Consider the following 20,354-nt stretch of genomic DNA (forward strand, 5'->3'; position numbering starts at 1 on the left):
ATATAAATCCGGTAGAAATCGTACAATACTTTAAGGTCCATTCTGGTAAAACAAAAAACAAAAAAACAGCGACCTACCAAGAATAATCTCAAAAACGTCATATATTAAATTTTGTGTTTCTGCAACATTGAAGAAACAGGAAAAAACTAGAGACAAGATTAAAATAACATAAAAATAGTAAAAGACTCATAAAATTACAAAATTCAGCCATTGCAGAGCACGCCCCGTCAACTGAAAGAACACTAGAATAATCGACACAGACAAATTTCTGGAAGACAAGAAAAATCAAAGAGTCATTTTGTATTAGCACTATTAAACCTTCACTAAAGAGAGATTCCGGACTAGAGGTGAGTAATTTCTGGCTACCATTGGTAAAATCTACAAGAAATCTCTCCTCTCAATCAGAAACAGTGATAATCCAACCAATCATAACGGGCTCTCCACAATCCACCAGGATACTATAAAAGACGGACAAAACCTTACACACACAGAAAAAAGATAAAAAAACAGTTAAATACAATAACTTTCCACGAAAGGAGATGAAGAGGAACCACAACGTTCCTGAACAACCCAGTTGGAGAGAGAATTCTTCTGATTTCTCTCTCTCTAAACTAAACCCTGCCACGTTAGTTTGCGTTTGCGTTACACACACTCTAGCCGACTATTACGAATCCTCCCTAAACTCTGCTGATATTGACACACAACACCAACAACATGTTAACGACTACATACACAAAAATCAATCTTCCTTCACACCGCAATTTCTCGATAACACTCTAAATAACCATTCCAGTTCAATTAATAGAAAAAGTTAACACCACTGAACTCAGAATAAACATTAAAAACTTATAAACACTTCCTACGGACATGATCAAATACCTAAAGTTATTCTCAAAAAAGGCTCCAATTTCCTATTATTACATCTCACAAACATCATGAATCTCTCACTAACAACAGGTTTTTACCCCACACTTGGAAAAAAGCTATTATCACCACCATTTTCAAGAAACAAACAAACAGGATTAATCCTGATAACGTCCGCCCCATCAGTCTATTAAGTTGTCATAGCAAAGTGATGGAGAAAGTAATTTCAAATCGTCTCCTTCATTTCTGTTAAATAAATAACATTCCACCAGAATCTCAAAATGCGTCCAGGAAAAACAGACAAACAGTAGATCACCTCACACGAATCACTGTATCAGTTTACAAAGCATTCAATAACAGTTAGGTAACCATCGGCGTATTTTTAGATGTTAAAAAAACATTTGACAGTGTTTGGCATAACAACACACTACAGAAGATTCAAATACAGCAAAATACAATACTAAGAGCAACAAACCGATAACCAACATACACCTCTGTCAAATATGTACACAAAATCAATAACCTGCCCATCCTTAGGAATAGGCTCACAGAAATAGCATACAAATATTACTTAATAGCAGAACATAAAAACGAACTATCTGCGTCTTTATACAAATTTGCCAGCGCTTCCACAAAATACGGCTCACCATACATCATATTTTAACAATCACAAACCATTCAATAAAACACATAATTATAAATTATGTGCATATATGTATATGCTTGTGTTTTGTTTGTTTTTTCAGCTCTGGGCACAAGACAGGTAGAACATTCGGTGATTGCCCTGTGAAATAGAGTTTTCTCGGGGCACTCCCATTTCTCCACACAACAAATTCTGAAGCACTTGGATTTATAGATCCCAGCCACTCCGTGGCTCTGATGACGGGACGTTCCACTGATTGATGTGGGGTTGGTCTCCGGCTGACTTCTTTTCTGCCGACGGTATTAGGACTTGTCCACTTGCTTTTTGAAATCTTTGTCTCTCTCTCCTTTCTCACCCGTCATTTTTTTATTGCTCCACCTCGCTTCACCACCTTTAATAAGCCAAATTAAAATACAGGAAAACTCCCACGTAAAGTTAAACAATCTTCCATGAGCGGTGACGAAGAGGAACCACAACCTTCCTAGCACCCCTGTTAGGGAGAGAATTCCTCAGACTTCCCTCTCTCTAAACTAAACTCCTGCTAATGTTTCGTTCTGACACACACACTGACCTGAAGACGAATTATTTTCGAAACGTCGTTCTCTACACTTGTGACTCCACAACAGGCAACTGCCGTCCATTCTACAAATTTCGTCTCTTTAGTAATTGAAAATAGTGTAACACAACATATTTCGTTAAGCCGAATATTGCAACCAAATATAGACTCTCTGGGAAGAAATAAAAGAAATAGGATAGAATGAGATGTTGATTTGGAGGTAACATAACATTTCAAATTTTGACATTCGAACTGCATTTCACTCGAATTTCCTGCCCCCTGCTAGTACAGCGGTATGTCTCCGGATTTACAACGCTAAAATCAGGGGTTCGATTCCCCTCGATGGGCTGAGCAGATAACCCTTTGTGGCTTTGCTATAAGGAAAAAAAACACACACTCGAATTTCCTTTTATTCTTCGTGTAATTTTTCTCTGTAACTTTAAGAAACATTTGCATTACACTAATTATAGAATACTCACTTTTTGACCACTTAATTTTGTGTCACAGAAATATTGTAAATTATTGAATTTCAGTGAAGGAACCACAACATTTCAAAAGTATTACTTATAACGTGTCGGCTTTGACCTGAGCTAATTTGCACAATCATCTGTTTTAAACCTGTAAATTCACTTTGTTTCATGTCTTGTGAAGTACGCTAACTCGCTATGTTGTTGTTTATTTTTCTTATCTGTTCAGATACAGGTAAACATCAAGAAAGTAACTTAAGTGGGGAGTCTGATGACATAAAAATCGAACCTTCATTAACATTCTAATGACTCGGTTATTTCAAAATATATCATGAATATTTATTTTAATTTCAGAATTCAAATAAAGTAGTCATTCGCATAGCGTTAATTTTGTTTTTCCTTTATATGTATTTTGAAATTCAATATTTCATTTTAAGAAAACCTTAAATTAAACAAACATCCACAACCTTTTCACAATAACAACATTACTTACCGAACATTTGAATTCATATATCTTACCATAACAATATTGTAGTAAGAATTTGAATTCATATATCCCAGCCGAGACGGTCAATCCTATATCGTTGGTAAAGAGTAGCCCAAGAGTTGGCGGTGGGTGGTGATGATTTTGCCTTCCCTCTAGTCTTACACTAAATTAGGGATAGATAATATTGAAATTCCAAAAACAAACAAGCAAACAAGTAAGGAATTCGCAAATGTTTCGGTTCAATAACTTGTCTTTCAAAGAATCTGTTTATCAAAAATTAATTACGAACTTCATCATTGGCCTTGATTACACATAAAACCAAATTGAAATATAATACACAAATATAATACCTAAATGCCGCTCAATAATTTGACAAACCTAGCATAATACTGATAAAATGTAGCCTATTTTTTATACAGATCTTTCCTAAATTAAGGATTATGTGTTGATAATGACAACAAATTTGTAACGACTAAACGTGAGAAAAAAACAAACACAATTTAGTTATTTTTATTTCGTATATGCTAAATTGTGGTAAACATTTGGATTTGCGTTTATTGTTAAGTTCTCGAAAGACTAGATGAAATCTACAAAAGTTGATTTAAGAACATCAGTCATACATTTCAGTCCATATTTGTGCTATTGCTGAAAAACTTATTGTTTATTGGTATGTTTAACCTATTGTTTATTGGTATCAATAAACGTGAATATATTGACATAATTAAATGTATGAAAAATAGACTTGAGATATTAAATAGGGATGCTGGAACTGACAGAAATGATGTTAGCAGATTGAATAAAATATTTATCATGAACTATACTAGGCTGATCTTTGTTGTAAGTGTATAAATAAGATCTTGCATAACATTGCACTCCAGAGGATGACACACGTTGTCTGTTGCTTCCACGTGACCTCTTGACCTCAATGAATTTGTGCAGGTGACTTTGAAATATCTCAAACAAACCGACAAGTATACTTTTAGGAATAATATATCACTTGCCTTATATACTCTAATCAAATGAACACGTAACTTTACATAGAGCGAAACCACAGAATACAGTATCCAGAATAATAATCCCATGTGGTAAATCCACAAGTCGATTAGTACAAAATACTGAAAGTGACATGAGCATCCAATGATTGTGTAACTGAGATTGTAAAGTAACTAGTGAAGAGCGGTGCTCTTAAGATGGACATATTTTGCGTTCTAAGCATCAGAGAAAGTTGTGCGTTTCATCAGTATTCCACTAATTACTGTCATTATATGGTTTCGCCTATAAAATCACCTCAACTCATGTTATTGTTCAATTCCATGTTAGTGCACGAGCATGACCAGTTGTCAGAACTGTCTTTGCTCGGAGACAACCTATTAAGTTTCACAGTAATTATTCTTGAATAGACACTGTTGAATGTTCTGACCTATACACCTAGCCAAATTATGTCATTAACGTTACACTTTATAAGAATGGAATCTTACACTCATTTTTTCTTCTGAATAGGGTTGTGACATTAGAGTAATGGATTATAATGATCATCGCAAACAAACTGGTCAACATCTTTATTAAAAGAAAAGGATTGATCAAACGCACAGCTAGGCAAGAATAGGCAAGTTTTCGACCAAGATGCAATCGTTACTCCCAGTAAGTACGAGTGGGATCCTCTCGAAAGGTGTATCACATCTCGTTCAATTACGTCAGAAATTAAAATTGCTTTGAAGACCTTATCAACGCCCGTTTTGAGCATACAGAATCAGTGTTGGTATATCTTTTCTGTTCGTAATACCGATATTCGTATTAAAGCGAATTGTGGAGTGTGAAAATGTAAAACCATGACTAATAGATGCTGAATAATTTGTGTTACAAGTCTATGAACGATCCTAGAAAAAGATAAAATGGGCGAATGAAAAATACTTAAAGTGCTCTTCTACTCAATAACGAATAAAATATTAAAACTTCAATAACACGGTGTGTATTTGCGATAATGATAATTAAAATATTGTTTTAAATTTGAAAATATACAGGTGGCTCTTGTCACGAATCATTTTACTGAACACTAATAAATTAACATGAAATTTAAAGAACTTAGATACAAAACAAGAAGTCACAAACTTAAGCGAATAATAAAGGTGAAAGGTAAGCAGATCGTAAGTGTGATAAATTCAGAAATAAGCCCACGTGTTTTCGTTTCGCATAACTAATATTTAACGTAGTAATTTCGAATGGATTATACAGGGTTATTACAGATAGTAATCTGTGTACAAAAGCTTCACAAAATTAAATTTCCTATCTGGTCTGGAACTTCCTTCATATCTCGTCCAAATTTCACCAGGAGCGAATTAATTTCCAACTGATGTAGGTACAATTTACCTTACAGGGAACAAGCTACCTCTGTGTTCTTCGCACGTCGAGTTCTTCACCGCTGCATTTATTTAGCGTCTTCTTAAAAATACTAATATGCAATGAAAATCCACTGAAGTTAAATGATTTCTAATGTTTGAAATCTATAAATGTACATCCCCCAATGTGTGACCCAATTATGTACTTCCAACATAATATAATAATTCATTTCCCACTTGGTAATCGTTACGTGTGTCATAGACGAAAGAATGAAAATAACGAGGCACGTTCACGTCATATAGATTTCGTACGACAAAACTAACGTCTTATAATGACCTTCTCTTGTTCTAATCGGATAGGATGACCCATGCTGTCATTGATATCGATCTCAATAGTCTTGAAACGTGTCTGTAATGAAGCTTTTTAAATGCTTCAATGATCCTATTTCCTCATTTGTCTTTAAATTGAATAATTCGTATTAGTGGTACAATAGCATCACCTACAATACTAGGTGACACAGACACAATGTTTGTATACAGGTAAAGTGAATATATTCCACCGTGTACGTTGACAACGTATGTAGCTACAATGGACCCTGTGAAAATAAGATTTTTATCACATACAAATAACGCTGATAGTACAATATCAGTATTATTATAACTCCATCATTCATGTTTACGCTTAATTTTTAGAAAAATAAATCGTAAGTAGACATAGTTTCTTTGATAGATTTAGGAAGTGATGTTTCTTCTTGGTTTAAGATCTTAATTAAATCTTCAAATTTATTGTAATGACCTGAACTAATGTAGTTCATTAAAGTAACAGAACAAAAGTCTAAATTTACCCTTTACCATTAGGTACATTGTGCCAGCTATGAGGTTAGTGGTTATTTCTCACGAACCTTCCAGATCTACAGGTTTCAGAAGGTGTATAGCATAATTCGACAATAACTTTAAGTACAGTTGATCAATGTCTAATAATGAGTGACAGAGTTATACTTAGTATTTTATGATGGGAGATGATACAGATCTGATGGATGGATGGATGGATGGATGGATTATTAAATTTGACTTAATGTCGGTTTTACTTTACAAAAAACCGCAAATACCCATTCTTGCAGTATTACATCCATGAAGTAGACGTAGTTCGGGGACTTGATTACTCGTTATACAGTATTACATCCATGAAGTAGACGTAGTTCGGGGACTTACTCGTTATAGTTAAAATTTGTAAAATTATCTACTTAGGAGTTCTCCAAGGTAGGTCTTGTATTTTTTTTTTTCAGTAGGGGATTTTCTATAATATTTTGTGTGTTTTCTTGTAACAAAGGCCAATCGGGCTATCTGTTAAGTCCACCAAGGGGAATCGAACCCCTGATTTTAGGGTTGTAAATCCGTAGATTTATCGCTGTACCAGAGGGGGACCGATATTTTGTAACTCGCGGTTACTCTCTGTGTCTATTCAAACATATAGCTTTTCTTAAATTTACGCTTTACTTTACTTATACTTGATTCCCCACTTTAAAGGGGATTTTCGAAACGTCTTCCACACCACAGCCTTATTAGAGTAATTAACGTCTATTCTTCTCATTTTAATGGTACGTTTGATTGTAGGCCTTGCCAGATATTTCAATACAGTAATATCCTTGAAGTTTAATGATGAATAAAATTACGCCCCATTCTAGTTTTAAAAGTCTGATTAAGTCGTTATATTATAACTACTCTTATTTCGTTATATTTAGTAAAAAATTGAATGAATTGTTCCTTGAGATAATATTAAAACAGATAATTAATAAAATCTGTTTCATAATCAACCTGAAATCTACAGGGATTTCGACTATGTTTTTTTAAAATTACTTCAAAAGTTCTGAGAAGTGTCACACCTTTCTTATCCTTAATCAAAATAACCAATGCATGTTTAGAAAACACGTCGATAAACGTTAGTAACTATTTAAAATTATGATGACTTAGATTGTATAGATCAACCAAATTAGAGTGCCATTGTTCATCAATCCATGAAAAGATCACTCAGTTCCTTAAAAATGTGTATCATACTGACTTGTGTAGTATATAAGTATCCTGCCGACTTAAACAGTCTTTGACTTGTTTTAGAGTTATGGATCTACTTAATACTTTTATAGATTTAAATAAAAGCTGTATTCTACCGTAACTGTCAGGATGGGTTGAATTATAACAATTAGCTAGCAGCACATGATTCACATTAGACATTATTTACTTCGTCAGAACATTTCCATCAACTATTTCAATTTTGTGTACCTAAACGTCTAATTGTACTATTAATTTGCCCGTTACGACAATCAATATTAATTATTACTCGACTCAAAAGTTTACTGAGCTCAAAAGTTTGACAGTAGTCTATGATGACATTAAAGGCATATATGAACAAAAATTACAGTGATACATCATTTAAAAATAGTCCATTTAGGTCCAATTTGTTTGGGTCTTTCAGTTGTTTAGCTTGTTCTTCACATACTGGTTTCTCATGTGTTCTTGAAAAAATATTCATATATAATAATTGTTCTGCATCCCATAAAATTAACATTTTTATTTGTTTACGTGTATTATATTACCACCCTGGGTGTGTCTTTCACTTATTATTCATTCCCTCCCGCTCATTCCACGATAGAATACCGCTAGAGCTGATTTTGTTTAAAACGGTTTCAGCTTTGTTTTTATAATTCTGAGAAACACTTTCGATTATATCTAATTTTTCATGAGTCGATCATTTCACTTCGACTTTAATGGTCCCTTCATTTATAATAAACGTATCGTTTCGTAAAACAGAATATATTTTGCCATCTACAGATTCTGATACTTTATGCTTTGTTTTTTCATAACCTTTGTGTTGATAAAGCCAGAGTAGCAGTTATTCAGGCACAAAAATCATTTGTTTTGCGTGTTTCACGATTATAAATTCCAGCAGTTTTCCATTTGTCTGTCCTGCCAAATTATCAACAGATAAAAGTATAGAATCTAAAAGTAATGGTATAAACCATCTTTCCTGTGAATGTATTCTGTGTTACTCAATCATTCGTGATTCCAAAGTCCCACAATAATGACCCACGCAGACTAGTTTTTGTTCACTTTGGGGGAAGATAGTTAAGTAATACAAAATATGAGGCCTAGCTAACTAATTAATGAATATTTGCTGCAAGGTTTTTGTCAATAATATAAATGTAGCTACCAGTTTGGCCGCCAATTTTAATTTCATTCTTTTAAAGTCCTACGCTCAATCCTTTTTAAGGTCCCATCTTTTTTTTCTCACACCTAAGGTGTATTTCATTAGTTATTATTACTTTTTATCAGTACACAGAAATAAATTAGAGCATGTAAGAAAAAGTGACACTCGATAGTAGCTAACATTAGCTTTAGGATCGCAACCATATTTTTCGGAACAGGTCTATTCTTTAAAGAACCAGCCAGATTTGTTATTTTGTTTTCCTTTAATCTCGCACAAAGCTACTCGAGGGCCATCTGTGCTAACCGTTCTTAATTTAGCAATGTAAGACTAGAGGGAAGGCAGCTAGTCACCACCACCCACCGCCAACCTTTGGGCTACTCTTATCAACGAATTGTGGGATTGATCGTCACATTATAACGCATCCCCGGCTGAAAGGGTTAACATGTTTGGTGCGACCGAGACTCGAACCCGCGACCCTCAGATTACGAGTTGAACGCCTTAACCCACCTGGCCATGCCGGCCCCAGATTCGTTATAAAATATATGGTGGTAGTATTTTCTCTCTAAAACAGTTATTAACTCTCTTTACAGTAACACTAGGAAAACTGGGTTAACAGTGACTTGTCATGATCCCCGTGAATACGGATACAGACGTATCGAGCATGATTATTTACACTTTTTTTTTTCACGTGGTGCTAAATGTCCTTTAATTTGGAAAATTTCACACAGTTTATCAATTTTTTAAAAGTTAGCAGTGAATAATAACCGTTCATCCATGTGATTCTTTTGAAGATTTTAGCTAGAAACTCCTAATCCAGTTTGCTTGGGTTAACAAAAACCTAAATATTTTTCACCCTATAGTTTTTGCTTTTACAAATCAACCGTCCGAAGTACTAAAAACTAAAACAGTCCATACATACTATTATGTGAAGTGGCAGCAAAAATTTGACCGATAGCGTATGTGATTTTCTTTAGTACGTGTGCACAAATATTTGGTTAAAGTTAAGTATTTTTCTTGAATAACTTTGCACTTGTGGCGTATGTTTAGACCTAATTTGTCACCTAATTGTGGCTTACAAAGATGTATTAGTGTACCAAATGTAAAAAAAATCAATAACGTTTAAATATATTTTTCTGTCAAATAAAATCTCCATATTTTCCATGCAAAGAAAAGTAAAATAATTGAGCATTCAATTGAAATTACAGATATTATAGTTCGTGTATTTCTTAATGGATTGCCTTGAAATTTAGCATGTGAAGCTATAGTCAAATAGCTCACTTATGATAATATATGATAGTTTACTCTATCACTGAAAACGAAAAATTGGTAAACTATCACTGCTTTAAATAATAGAAAGTGTATCGGGCAGGTTGTTTAGGCCACACAACACACTACGATGTATCTTAATAAATAGAGATTGTTGATGATTCAACTTTCCCAGAAGATGTGGTGTCTGTAGCGATTTGTATCCGAAAGATAATCACTCGAAATTAGCATTTTAAAAAATACCTACATAAAAGTGTTCAGGAAATCTTTCAAAAAATTGAATGTTAGGAACGTTTTTCATTCATTTATTTTCAAATGTTGAAATTCATCATAGAACCATTCAGTATTTTCTGGAATTGAATAGATAACATCATGATGATAACTTTGAAAACTTAGTTCCACGGTCTCCTGTTGAATCCAAAACTAAGCATCTAAAGATATATTGTATAAGAGAATCCATTTCGAGCTCTAATGAGAAATAATGAAACAGGATTTTCGTTAATCTAACCACTTTCAAGTTTCGTATTGTTTTCACATTACTTCGGTGGACTTCAACGAACTCGTGCAGGTGGTTTTAAAATATGTTAAACACATCGACAAGCACATTGTAAGAAATTATGTAATATTTCCTCAATTGACACGATCTGTAACATCAGACACGAACATAGAGTACAGCTTAGAATGCACAATCCAGGATAGGAGTACTACATGGCAAAATTATAAATCGAGTAGGACGTTGCCCAGTACCTTTCTAACACAAAGTACTAAAGTCTAATATCTTCAGATGACAACTGCAAGAAGAAAAGTGCTCACCAACATATTCAGGAATATGCATTCAATAAGCGTATTACTGATATTATAAAATCTACTTCTGGTAAGTAGTGAAGACTAGTAATGCACTTAAGATTCAAATATTTTGCGTTTTAAACAACTTACGCTATTGAAAATTGAGAAAACAGAGAAAACTGTGCGTTTCACAAATTTTTAATTTATTGCTAATGTGTTTGTTTTTCGAATTTCGGGCAAAATCACGAGCGCTATCTGCGCTAGCCTTCCCTAATTTAGCTGTGTAAAACTAGAGGGAAGGCAACTAGTCACCACCACCCACCGCCAACTATTAGGCTACTCTTTTTATCAATGAATAGTTGGATTGATGGTCACATTATAACGTCCCCCACGACTTAACGGACGAGCATCTTTGGTGTAACGGAGATTCGAACCAGCGCCTCTCAAATTACGAGCCGAGCACCCTAACCACCTGGTCATGCCGAGCCTATTACTAATGTTATGACAAAATGTGTTTTTTAACTCTTATAGTGTTTATATATCTCTGTGTGTATGTGTGTCTTCTAATAAACAAAAACAAGCCCCAAAAAGTTATAAACCATGCACAAATCCAAAGGATCTTCAAGGTACAGGCTATAATGTTGGATATAAAAAGTACCCTAGGTTTTGGAAGTGACTGTAAAAATAGGACTCACATAGTGATGGGAATATACCGTCTACCAGCTTTAACCCCTTTCGCCAGTCTCGCATGAAGAAATTCATAAAAAATAAATAATAATAATAAAATAATCAACAATAAATAATAATGAAAAATCCGCCACACGCTAGTACAGCGGTATGTCTACGGATTAACAACTCTAAAATCAGGGGTTCGATTTCCCTCGGTAAGCTCAGCAGATAGCCCGATGTGGCTTTGTTATAAGAAAACACGTACAATGAAAAAAAATCAACATTAAATAACAATAAAATAATTAAGATAAAATAATAATAATCAAAAGAAATGTAAATTAGGAAAGCATGATATGGGTGCTCAAACTCACAACTATATATATATAACCCTTAACTGCAGACAGTTGAGGGAAAATAACTGTTCTCCAAAGTAACGAAAACAGCGAAGAAATAAGGTGCTATTACTTAAGGTAAACTTACTTCCTGAAGTTGGCGTTCCGCCCTACATTATAGTGATAATAGCACTATTCAATATCACAGGAGATTGATTGTTCTTGTATAGAGAATTCCTAAACACACCAATGGTCTGCTGTAAATACCAATTTTGAGACTCCAAATAAACCTTTATACACGATAAAGTGTTCATCCAGCATAAAAGTAGCAGCAAGTTGTTTATGTGACCTTATTAAAATAAAAATACTTAAACATTTTCGGAAAAAAATCTTAACTTTTACTTCTTTATATTTATTCAATATATTTGTTCTATTTACCACAGAATGTTTCAATATTAATAATAAATTATTGATATTTATTATAAATTTTACAAAATATGAATAATTGTAAAGTTACACTACTAATAACATTAAGATTTGGAACATTACTCTTAGGCCTGGCACGGCTAGGTCATAAAGCCGTTCCATTCGTAGTCTGAGGGTTGCGGGTTCGAATCTCCATCATACCAAACATGCTCGCTCTTTCAGCCGTTGGGGCATTATAAGTGACGGTCAATCCTACTATTCGTTGATAAAAGAGTAGCCCAAGAGTTGACATTGGATGGTAACGACTAGGTGCCTTTCCTCTAGGAAATTAGGGACGGCTAGCGCAGATAGCCTTCGTGTAGCCTTGGTCGAAATTCAAAACAAACCAAGCCACTGCTGTTAACAGAGGGTAAACCATAAATTGGGAAAAAAAATGGTTTCTTTAACCAAAATATTAAGATTGATATCATTATCAATTATTTTAATTTCTATATCTAAATAATATATCCTTACATCAGAAATTGAACATTTTAAATTTCTAATTCTACCGAATAAATAGTGTTAATAAGATAATTTATCTCAGGATTATTTATACTAATTAAATCATTTATTTATGAGTAATTTAATGCAAAGACGTTCAAGATTTATGTAATTTTCAATAAACTCATTCTCATAAAAATAAAACCGTTATAGCCAGGTGGTTAAGGCGCTTGACTCCTAGTCTGAGAGTCGTAGGTTCGAATCCCTATCACACATTCTCGCGCTTTTAGCCGTGTGGGCGTTATAATATGACGGTCAATCCCACTATTCGTTGGTAAAAGAGTAGCCCAAAAGTTAGCGGTGAGTAATGATGACTAGCTGCCTTTCCTCTAGTTTGAGGCTACTAAATTATGGGACGGCTTCGTGTAGCTTTGCGCGAAGTTCAAAACAAAGGAAATTCATAAAGATATACAGTTACAATACAAACAGAATAGTTAGTTCCCATTGGAACTCTAATTACTTGTTTAAATACCTAGATTTTAACATTTATGCATAATTAGTATAGATGCAGAAACTTAATTTAGGTTTTTTGGAGTTAGATTTTCTTTCATTCAGTGATTTCAAAAGACAGCAGAATTGTTCTTTTACTCATTTCATAACAGAAATTAAATATTTTAATGGATTTGTGGTAAAATCAAACGTTTGGATACTCTTTACTTGTTCACATTTTCTTAGATAATATAAAATACGTTCATTATTTTTTATTATCCAAAATGTGTGTTTTTATTATTCATACTTGCATTTGTAATTTTATTAAGTAATTTATTTAATAAAATCGCTGATTATTTAATAATTGTTCTCATCGAACTGGAATTAAACCTAAAATTAATCGCAGATTTTTGGAGTTTTGGAATTGCATACAGAAACAGTAAGTATACAAAAAAACTTGGTGTAGGATAACATTTTTATAAGCCTTAATGACATTATTAATTACTGTATCGTTAAAATGGTTATAAGCATAACTGTTTGTATACTATTGATTTATTTTATCATAATTAACGCATATAACGTTTTAGAAATGAAACCAAAATTACAGTTAGCCTTATGAATAGGAACTATAAGATATTTTTATTGTGATTCTTGAATCTTTTTTTTTAACTGATGAAACAATAAATGTATATAACACTTCTTTAATTTTACACGGGATAATTAAAATCTTATTTTTTTAAGTACATAAAACTTCCATTTCAAAGACCATCTAGGTTGGGTAAAATGTGATGTAGTTAACTTTGAGCTATATCGATTAATATTGTTTTCATGAAGTTTTAGAATATTTTGCATATTGCATTTTGTGGCAATACTGTACTTAGATCCTTTTAAATATTTCACGTAAATTTTGTTTGTTTTGGAATTTCGCACAAAGCTACTTGAGGGGTATCTGTGCTAGCCGTCCCTAATTTAGCAGTGTAAGGCCAGAGGGAAGGCAGCTAGTCATCACCACCAACCGCCAACTCTTGGGCTACTCTTACCAACGAATAGTGGGATTGACCGTCACATTATAACGCCCCCACGGCTGAAAGGGCGAGTATGTTTGGCGCGACCGGGATGCGAACCCGCGACCCTTAGATTACGAGTCGCACGCCTTAACACGCTTGGCCATGCCGGTCCTATTTCAAATAAAAGTTTATCTTTTATAATTTCCAAGTTACCAGTAATAATATGTTTATGAAACGTTTCAATAAATAAACTATGTTCACACTCTCAACGTACGTTAATAATTTCATCTACTTCTTAATTAGTTAAATAATTTTATAATTATATAATAGTGGACCAGATAGAATTTCCTATTTATAATTAACGATGGACTTCAGGTTTTACAAAGAAGAATACTATCTTTTATAGATTGATGAATAAGTTTAGAAATCTGCAAGCCGTTGAATATATTTAAAGTTAATTATCAAATATGAAATTTCAATTTGCAGTCTATATTTTTCAAAACCTGATAAATCGTTAATTTTTAATCGATATTTTATAAATTCTAAAATTAATGCTTTACATAATCGTTTCATAAATCAACACTTTTTATTATATTAATTAATGCTATTACTTTAGAGTGGTTAAGTTGATAAATCCTTTTGAAAATTAATTTACATACCCTAATACCGGGACAAAAAATATTATCTAAATTACTACAAAAGTTTAAAAATCAACCCGTTTTAATTTTTTTTTCTTTTACCCCTTATTTACATAGTCCTTCCTTTTGAAGGTGTTTAAATTGACTGTTGAGTACTAATTTTCTATACATATACGAGTATATGTAGATACCGTAGACTAAAGAAATATTTGTTGCCGGGGTTATTATAAGCTTATAATTATAATATTCTTATATTTGAAGTTCACTCTACATAATGAGGTTAATAAGTTAGGCCAGAATCCCAAGATGGCTGGACCATACATTAAAAATCGAGTTTTGATTTTGTGGTGAGTAGAACACAAATAGTACATACTTGTGGTTTTGCGCTAAACAAGAAACAAATAAAAGACAAATCAATGATAGAATCAAAATATTAATGCTAAAATTTTAATATTAATGTATAATGTATAAAATTAAAGTATAATTAGTACGGCAGTTTCTTTTCAAAATTTTAGTAGTGTTTCTTTGTGCTGCTTAACTAAAAGTTCGTCAATGGTATGTACGTTTGAGATAAAAAGTTTTCATCACCGATTCCTGAAAACTTCCTTTTAGATATATTATTTGACTACGAATAAAGGTGTCCTGAGAAAAATAGTAAAGAATAATTAAAAAAAGAAATTTGTCATCATTGGCACTTAAACTAATGACCTTCATTGACCAGTCAACTCTTATTCTTGACTCTTACAATTATTTTCGTGGTACATTTGCTATAACTCAGTATCTTAGTTTCTCTGAGTTACTCCTTATGCACAACCTTACTGAATAATTTTATTTATTTTTATAAAATTTGTATGGTATTACGTGTTATAACTTATCTTGGACACTTTTCCATTTTATTACGTCACGTATTACGAGTTTAAATAGCCTAAAATTTCGATTTAAAAGTTAATTAAATTTTTATATGTGTCAAATTTATATTTGGCAACAAGCTTGATGCACACAATTTTCTTTTCTAACATCAATATACCCCCAGTGGCACATTTGTATGTCTCTGTAGTGACACTGTTGAAATCCAGGTTTTAAAACCTGTGGTGAGTAAAGCACAGATAGCCTCCTGTGTAGCGTTGTGCTTCATTCTAAACAAACAAAAGCAAATATATTTTAATATACAAACAGCAACACAATTTATAATAAAATTACTATATATAATAATTTATAAAAAAAAGTGTTACAAACTACAAACCTTACTGAGTCTTCTATCTGGTCTGGAACCGCATGTTTTATCAGCGTTCATGATAAGCGAATTAATTCTGTGTTAATACGCAGGTTTACTTAACTTGACGGTTAGCCAGCAAGCTCCTTCACGCGATAAATTTCCCGACGAAAATATCTAATATCTTAATAGAAATACTAACGTTTGAAGTTAATTTACCGAAATTAAACGGTTGTAACGTTCGAAATCTATAAATATTCCTGCTAAAGTATCTGTAGTTTTCTGATTAATAAGCGTGTATCACAATTATAACTTCTGAGGTTTGTAGTATACTAACTGTTACAAACCAACAATATTTTGAAACTTGTATTTTGGCGTCAATTTATAAACTTTAGGCGAGGTTCTGTAAAGAAAACAAACAAATATTTCTTTCATAACAAGGCATTTATACAAGATTTACATTAGTACGTCGATTGTTAAAAATAAAACAGTATTAGGTACTTAAAGACATAATAAATACGTGGTTAATACATGTATCCCTCACAATAACTTAACACAGCTGAGCTTTATAGTAAACAATTTTGTAAATATCCGATTCATTTTCCTGTATTAATAAACAAATTGCGCAAATCATTTTATATTGCATAACATAATGTTCAGGGACAAAAGAAACCTATATGGTACATCTGCGTTATCCCATCCTCTAAATTAGATTGAAACAATTAAATAATAAATAAGTACATAAAACGAAAAACTCGAAGCCAACACTTATCAGTTACATAGTTATCAACCTTTCTCCTAAACCCACTTAAATTTTTAGGTCTCGACAAATCCCGAGATCAACTCGTTTCAAATGCTTTTTTAAAAATAAAATTGTCTTACCTTGCTAAAACTTATATTTGTGTCCTTTATTCCTATCATTACAAAACAAATATAACTCGCCAACACTATTAATTCACTTAAAAATCTTAACCACCTCAGTCAGATCCCCTTCAGTTTTTCGTTTTTCAAGAAAAATTCATTTCATAAATATTGACCTCATCTTCTATAACAAACTCTCCATCCCAGACACCATTTCAGTAATCTTTCTCTGAACCAATTCAAAGAATTGAATGTCTAAGATAAGAAACCCAAGACTGAACAAAATGACCTATTTAGAGTTGTATTTAATATTTATAAAAATACAATATAAAATCTTATTTGCCCTACCACTAGTTCACTGCTTGGATAACTTAAGAGACTGAACAATCACTACACGAATATTTTTTCTTTCATAACACTCTTTACGTTCTTCCATTTTTAATTGTACTTATAATTCGGATGTATTATCTTGCATTTATTATGATAAAACCCATCTGCCATTTGCTTGACTCTCTAAACGATTTAAGTCCTTTTGTAAAGCAATAGCACTCTTCTCACATTCAGCAACACCCAAGACCTTGATATCATCAGTAAATTTAAATATTTATTGAGCATTTTTTCATCTATATATTAAAAGAAGTAAAAGTTCTAAGATTGATCTCTCAGATACTCTACTTGTGACATCATATCATTTTGACTAAACTCCATTTATAACAGCCATCTGCTTTCTTCCATCCAGCCACTCTTCTATTAAGTTATCTAAGTTGTCCCTCATACCAATGGAGATAATTCTCTTACAAGCATTTTATGTGGGCCTTGACAAATTCATTTTGAAATTCCAGATAGCATCAGACCGACAAACTTAATCTCGTGCACATAAACAGTGATCTTTTTAAAAAAAATGTCAAAGGATTTGTAAGACAAAATTATCCCCTTGGTGAAACTTTGTTAACTAACCAACAAAATTTTAAACTTGGTTAACAACTTTTATCGACTTTCCATAATGTTCTTCATTAATGATGCAAGTCTAACAGGCCTATAATTACTGAAACAATTTTTATCATTTTTCGTGGCAAGTGGCTCATGTGTCCAATCCTTAACTCTTTTGGAAATATTAACTAACATAGGAGTCTTGCCGTTCTTTTAATACCCAGATTTCTTTTTTAAGAACCTAAGAAGTAATGCGATAGTCTTATTCAAACTTAGTTCCATTTATCAACTGTTCGAGATTGGGAATATTACTTAATCCTTCATTAGTAAAAACTGAAGAAAAAATAAAACTTCACTACTCTCTTTAATCCTAGTTTTAAATGTAAACCATCAAATTCAAAAAGCTTCCTTACTTATTAAATCAAGGCTAACTTTTAGCTATATTGACCTACTTATAATTTTATTTTTGCAATTAATTCTTGTAAGTATCCCTGATATAATTAAGTTATAGGCACTTTTTAAAATGTTTTACGCACCCTTTATACTTATGAATTAGTTCCTCAAACGTTCTTTTTCTTATTCCATTAGACCCCACGTGCACAAAACACTACATCATTACTAGTTCCTTTCATTATCTCTCTCACTTATATCCTGTACCCATAACTGACTGGGTAATATAATCTAATACTTTTCACCCTATTTACCACATAGACTATTTTATCCACATGTCTTCTCAAAGAATAATCTATAACCATAACCTCCTTAAGTTTATCATTCATATTCGTTTTGGTTTACCTTCTCTGCAATAGTTCCTCATCTGCACACACCGATGGTTGAATCATATTTTTCAATAAACAATACCCATTACAATTAAAACCATTACGTTTAGCTCTGATATTATTGTTTCTAACTTTTCAAAAGTCATTGCTGCAACGAACCTTCGTGTCCAACACTGGTGTCGTTTGGCGATGACTTTCATACACTATACATATTTGCAATAGATAAGAACATAATGATTTTTTTTTCTCGTTTTCAAATGACTCAACTTGGATCATCATGTTTAAAAATAAATCTAAAATAGCGATTGGAGACTTATATTTTAAATATTTTAAGTGCTAATTTTTCATAATTCAAACAAATATCCACTACTACAATTAGTTTGCTTCTATATATATATATATATGAACATTGGTCAGGTTTGGTGCCTTGTAAAGCCAGGTGGTTAGGGTCCACGATTCTTAATCTGAGGGTCGTGGGTTTGGATCCCCTTCACACCAAATATCCCCCCTTGCAGTCATGGGAGCGTTATAAAATGTGACGGTTAATCCTACTATTCGTTGGCAAAAAAAGTAATCCAAGAGTTGGCGGTGAGTGGTGATGACTAGCTGCCTTCCCTCTAGTCTTACACTGCTAACTTAAGGGTGGGTAGCGCAGATAGTTCTCATGTAGCTTTGCGCAAAATTAAAAAAAAACAAAGCTACATGAGGGTTATCTGCGATAGTTGTTCTAATTTAGCAGTATAAGGCTAGATGAAAAGTAGCTAGTCATCATCACCCACCGCCGTATTCTTGGGATACCCTTTTATGAACAAATACTGGGACTGACCGTCATGTTATAAAGCGCTACCCCGGTGAAAGAGCGAACATGTTTTGCGTAACGGAGATTCGAACCTACAACCTTCTTATTACGAGTCGAGTGTCCCAACTATTTGACTATGCCAGGTCAACATTGATCACCTTAAGTTTTTTTGTAAACTTTGGAATTCATTCTCATAGTACGACACTGACCTTTCGAATGAGAAAGATGTATTCCATTTCACTGATAGTAAACTAAAACAAGTTCTCAAAACTTGAAATCTGTTGTGTTTTTGTTTTTTTATTATATATTAATCATGTTTTCTGCACAACGGATGATAGAATCGTGACAACATTTACTATAATTATATATTCAAGAGGCTTTCAGCTAACTAGTAATTAACCTATCAGGAAATTATGGTTGATCTTTTGTGAAATCTCTATTAAATTTATTTTTATATAGTTTTATTATGTTAAAGGAGAAGCAAAAACAAACTACAATGTATCATGTATTGTTTATTACTCTGATAAAAACAAACTGTGTTTAAAACACTCGCTTTTATTGTATATTGCTTTGCAACAAAGATACAACTTCATACTATTTGTCAATATACGGAAAGTATAAAATGAAACGTATAGACAGCGAAACTGAAAAACAAATATTTACTAATTTCTTAATTTGTCTCTTGTATGATATTTTTAAAAATTGGGGCTTTGCAAAAAATATATTTTGGACAACTAGATATGTTAACTTTATTTACTTATAATAGTAAGAAAGATAAAATTCAACTCTGAGTAACGTAGAGTGAAAAGGACATCCAAGATACAGTTGTAATTTATCTATTTACAAAATTGCTAAAAACTCAACTAATGGAAAGAATAAAACTAATGAATTTATACATTTCTGTGTCTCCGATTAGAATTATTTCAAAATTGAAAGTCCTGATACTCCTTAATACTTCTCATTCGTTTCTTTGTCTGTGAAGTTAGCTAAATGGAAATATAATAGATCATGGTTTATGTCTATGATATTGTATTTAAAGAAGTAATGTGCGACTTGACCCGCAAATGTTGTGCGTGTCTGTGCTGGTCATACAATATCTTTTCTGTAGCAATAATTGTATGTAG

At 32.7% G+C, this 20,354-nt stretch overlaps 1 protein-coding gene across 1 annotated transcript in view; it reads right to left on the reverse strand.

Moving 5' to 3' along the window:
- Positions 1 to 12,483, reverse strand: part of LOC143231486 (C-type lectin lectoxin-Lio3-like) — a 35,545-nt gene extending 23,062 nt beyond the window's left edge. The window contains exon 1 of the mRNA XM_076466026.1: positions 12,158 to 12,483. Within this exon, the coding sequence (XP_076322141.1) occupies positions 12,158 to 12,196 (39 nt within the window). The 5' untranslated portion in view covers positions 12,197 to 12,483. The remainder of the gene's footprint in view (positions 1 to 12,157) is intronic.
- Positions 12,484 to 20,354: the final 7,871 nt, after the last annotated feature.

Source organism: Tachypleus tridentatus, chromosome 11 (genome assembly GCF_004210375.1).
Source record: "Tachypleus tridentatus isolate NWPU-2018 chromosome 11, ASM421037v1, whole genome shotgun sequence".
Taxonomy (NCBI): Eukaryota; Metazoa; Arthropoda; class Merostomata; order Xiphosura; family Limulidae; genus Tachypleus; species Tachypleus tridentatus.